The sequence below is a fragment of the Rattus norvegicus genome, chromosome 1, assembly GCF_036323735.1.
Source record: "Rattus norvegicus strain BN/NHsdMcwi chromosome 1, GRCr8, whole genome shotgun sequence".
Lineage (NCBI taxonomy): Eukaryota > Metazoa > Chordata > Mammalia > Rodentia > Muridae > Rattus > Rattus norvegicus.
Genome location: NC_086019.1, coordinates 82,943,344 through 82,947,558, shown reverse-complemented (window position 1 = coordinate 82,947,558; position 4,215 = coordinate 82,943,344). Strand labels below are relative to the sequence as shown.

General features: G+C 38.8%; 1 protein-coding gene across 1 annotated transcript; it reads right to left on the bottom strand.

Annotated features, from left to right (window-relative positions):
- Positions 1–239: 239 nt before the first annotated feature.
- Positions 240–3,979, bottom strand: Vom1r56 (vomeronasal 1 receptor 56). The gene has a single exon (XM_063280910.1). It carries the CDS (start codon positions 3,052–3,054, stop codon positions 2,098–2,100), a length of 957 nt encoding a protein of 318 aa, XP_063136980.1. The 5' UTR covers positions 3,055–3,979; the 3' UTR covers positions 240–2,097.
- Between the last annotated feature and the right edge of the window lie 236 nt (positions 3,980–4,215).

Sequence of the window (4,215 nt, the reverse complement as noted above, 5' to 3'; positions counted from 1 at the left end):
GGCTACTGATTTATTTGAGTTAATTTTATACCCAGCCACTTTGCTAAATGCGTTTATCAGGTTTAGTAGTTCTCCTGTAGAACTTTCGGTATCACTTAAATATACAATCATATCATCTGCAAATATTGATATTTTGACTTGTTCTTTTCCGATCTGTATCCCCTTGACCTCCTTTTGTTGTCTGATTGCTCTGGCTAGAACTTCAAGAGCTATGTTGAATAAGTAGGGAGAGAGTGGGCAGCCTTGTCTAGTCCCTGATTTTAGTGGGATTGCTTAAAGTTTCTCTCCATTTGGATTAATGTTATCTACTGGTTTGCTGTATATGGCTTTTACTATGTTTAGGTATGGGCCTTGAATTCCTGTTCTTTCAGGAGATTGTTTTGCAGCAGACGTAGGCTACCGTAGAGAGCCACAACTTATCAAAATTCAGAAGTGACCTTGGGGTACCCATTCTCAATTAATACAATGCAATCTTTACCCCTCAATCTCAGAGTCGACATTAGAAGAGGGGTTCCACAGATTGTAAGTCCCATAAGACTAGTATAGTTACTGTAGTACATGACAGGGAAGCTGCAACTATGCAATCTCAACAATGTGGTTGTCCAGATGATACCTGCATAATGACAGCACCAGCGGAGATGCCAAAATGGTTGGGACAATTTCACAAGACCTCACCCCCAAATGAAGAATTATAGGGAATCGATGACTGCTGAGAGAAGGGGAATCAGTATAAAGCCCCTGAGATTTTATCCATCCTTAAGTAATCAGCCTTTGAAACAGATACAGACAAGCAACACTAACAGGATTCAGTAGTTTACATATATTCAATGTATAATATGTATGTGTAAGTATATGTATATAATAGTAATAATTATAAAGGAAGAGTCCATGAGTTTGAGAAAGAGTAGGGTGATAGGGGAGTGTGAGGGCCTAAGGGGGAGTTGGAAATGCTGTAAATGTATTACTAGGTTTTTCTTGGCAGACACTCCAATCCAATTCAAGTTTGAATACAAAATGTTGTGCTTAGTTGCCAGCAGTTGCAGAAGATTTTATATTGGGTTATGTAAGAAAACATTCACCCCAGATAGAGAAGCTTATAACATATCAAAGGATTGCAGTCATGGCAAGATTGTTGAAAATGTTTTATTTGAATTCATTAGAAAAGTATGGATGATCAGATCCAGAATGATAAGTGCATATTCTTTTTCATATTTGGTTCCTAGTTCCAAATCCTCAGATCAAAAAGAGACCATCACAGAAAGCAAAAACTGACCACAGTGTTGTAGATATCAACAGATTGTGTGGAGCCCCACTCCAATGGCTACTTCTACACCAAAGTTCCTGCATCTATGGCCTAGGGAACATTGCAGAAGAGGAGGTAAAAAGATTTTAAGAGCCAGAATACCAGTAAGTTTGCCATGAAAGAGTCTCATCTACAAATGGCTATATAATCAAGATGGACACAATGACAATAACAATGGACAAATTAACTTGGGGGGATTCTCATGGAGGTACTGATCTTAGACAAAAACTTATATGCAACTTAGGACTGCTTGAAGGAGAATTAGCATCTCCCAGGATGAACTCTTTTATTGGTTGTCCAATGCAGAGTGGTCATTATGTATGCAAACAACAGAAATAGATTTAGCATATGGTATATCTATATATTGGTGCATATACATATATACACACACATACACCTGTGTGTAACGATCATAATTGAGGGACAAAGTGCTATGAACTTAACAGTGTATGTGGGGGATGGAATAGGAGAGGGAAGGTTTAAGGGAAGGTTGTTGGGTGGGTCAGGAGGAAAGAAAAAGAGGTGGGTATATGATGTAATTCTATTTGGCACATGCCTTTAATCTCAGCATGTGGGAGGCAGAGGCCTATAGGTCTCTGTGAGTTCAAGGCAAACCCGGTCTACAAAGTGAGTTGAAGGACACCCAAGGCCACACAGATAAACCCTGTTTAAAAAAATCAAACCAAAGTAAAGCAAAGCAAAGCAAACCAAACCAGCTAGGTCTGCATTCAAATTCTTAATTCTATGAAAATTGTTAAGACATTGTTTTATTGCCTAGACGTGGGTGTTTCTGTTCAGTCGTGGAGTGAACTTTGAAAACAGGTCATTCTCAGTACAGAAAATGAAGAAATGAATTGCAGAATAACTTTATTATTCTTCATGAGTAAAAAAGGGCAGATGGTTGGGTAGCATGTTGTCAAAAGTGAATTTACTGACTCCAGTTTTGGAATTTTTTCCTTTGCATAAAAGCCATAAAGAGTGACAGAGTTGTTCAACCAATAAATTAACACAAAGCAGCTAACCAGAGACAGGATGCTGTGGGTGGCTTTGCGCTCAGGAGATGTCTGGGAGGAAAGATTAGGGCTGCGGAGATGCTGGGCTCCCTTGCGGTGTCTGTAGAGGAAAATCACCATGTAGAGGCTGGCCCACATCATGATGGTCACATAGAAGAGATCATGAATAAGGATAATGCTAAAAAATGACCCTAAATTTTGGTTCCCAGGGTGCTTGTTTATACAATAACCATCTGAATATCCATAGCCAGCAAGAGTATTATTGGATTTGGCTACTACCATTGGAAGCATATATCCATAGATGAGTATGTTAATAAGCCAGGAGCAAAGTAAGGAAGAAAAAATCCATGTAGACAGTTTAGGCTTAAGCCAGGCCCACTTAGAAGTACTGGGAGTGATGGTGATGACTTGGAACGTGCTTAAAACACAGGTGCTGCAGATGGACAGACCCCGGCTGACTCTGAATGAAAACAAGACTGCCTTACAACCGATATCATCCAGAAAATTGGTTACTCCAAAGGATAACATGATATCTTTTGTCAATAGGAATATGATCAGCAAAATATTGACTATTGTCAGGTGAATACAAACTGAATCTATCAACTTCTTATAATAAGGCCTGAAGACAAAAGTGTATATATATAACAACAATAGTGCTGAGTTCCCTAGAACACCAAGACTGAACTGCAATATGAGAAAGATCTGGAAGATGGTGTCACCTGAAAGCATGATGTTCATGTGGGTCAGGTTTGTTAGGTCTAGAGTACCAAATGAATGAACTGTATTCAAAAAATATAAATGGTGTTTGTAGAAAAATATACTGCTCAGGAGCAGAGAGAATGGATGAAATGTCCAATTCTTTCCTTTCCTCTTCTACCTCCTCCTCCTCTTCTTTGTATCTTCTTTTGGTTTTTCAGGTCAGGGATTCTCTGTGTAGCCCTGTCTGGAACTTGCTGTGTAGACCAGGCTGGCCTCACACTCACAGAGATCCACCTAACTCTACCTCCCAAGTGCTGGGTTCAAGGTTGTGCACCACCACCAACTGGAGAAATGTAAAACTCATTTCAATGTTAGGTCCATAGATGACACTTTAGCAACTGCATTCCTGGGATTCTTGGCCATCTTAGGGGATAAAATAAAGTGTTGAGAATAATAAAGGGTCGAGTCCACCCAAACATCCTGAATTCTATTATTTCAGGCAGAAGGATATGTTGACCTACGTGAAAGCCAAATGTTCATGTTATGAGGGACTTAAAAATTATTTATACCAGGTATATGAGTGTTTTGCCTGCATGTCTGTACATTATATAAAAGCCTTGGAATCAAACACTGGATCTCTGTAAGAGCAGTTAATGGTCTTTAACTGTTGAGCCATCATTTCTATCTAGTAGTTAATATTATTTCTTTAACATTAAGTATCAATGTTTTCATGTTTACAGCAACATTTGCTTCTATCACATATGTAGTAATGTGTGTACATGACCTTTAGTGTTTGGACCGCACATACATTTCTGTCAGCATAGTGATTACTAAATTCTTATTCTTTCCCTGTGGGACTCTTTGCCTCTCATTCTACTCTACAGGTTACCCAGCACTATTCTGAGGCATTTCATTTGATTTTTATCTATTTACTTTGCTCACAACTTAGAGCTGAGCAGCTGATAGGCAGAACACAAAGGTCAGCATGAGAGACTACATATCCCACAGTATTCATCACATCTTCAGAGAAATGTGTTTTCTGCGATGTTCAGTGACCAAAACTATCAGGCTGGTTCTGATTGATAAACCCACTCTGACAAAGATTTATATATTTTGTTATTGTGACATCTGAATTCTATTTCTATTTGAAGCTTCTTTTGTATTCATGGTACAGAAGTAGATTTCTTGGGACCACAGTTA

What these genes read in the sequence shown, in the direction of transcription:
- Vom1r56 (XM_063280910.1), bottom strand. Translation starts at nt 3,054, where the DNA reads ATGAACATCATGCTTTCAGGTGACACCATCTTCCAGATCTTTCTCATA.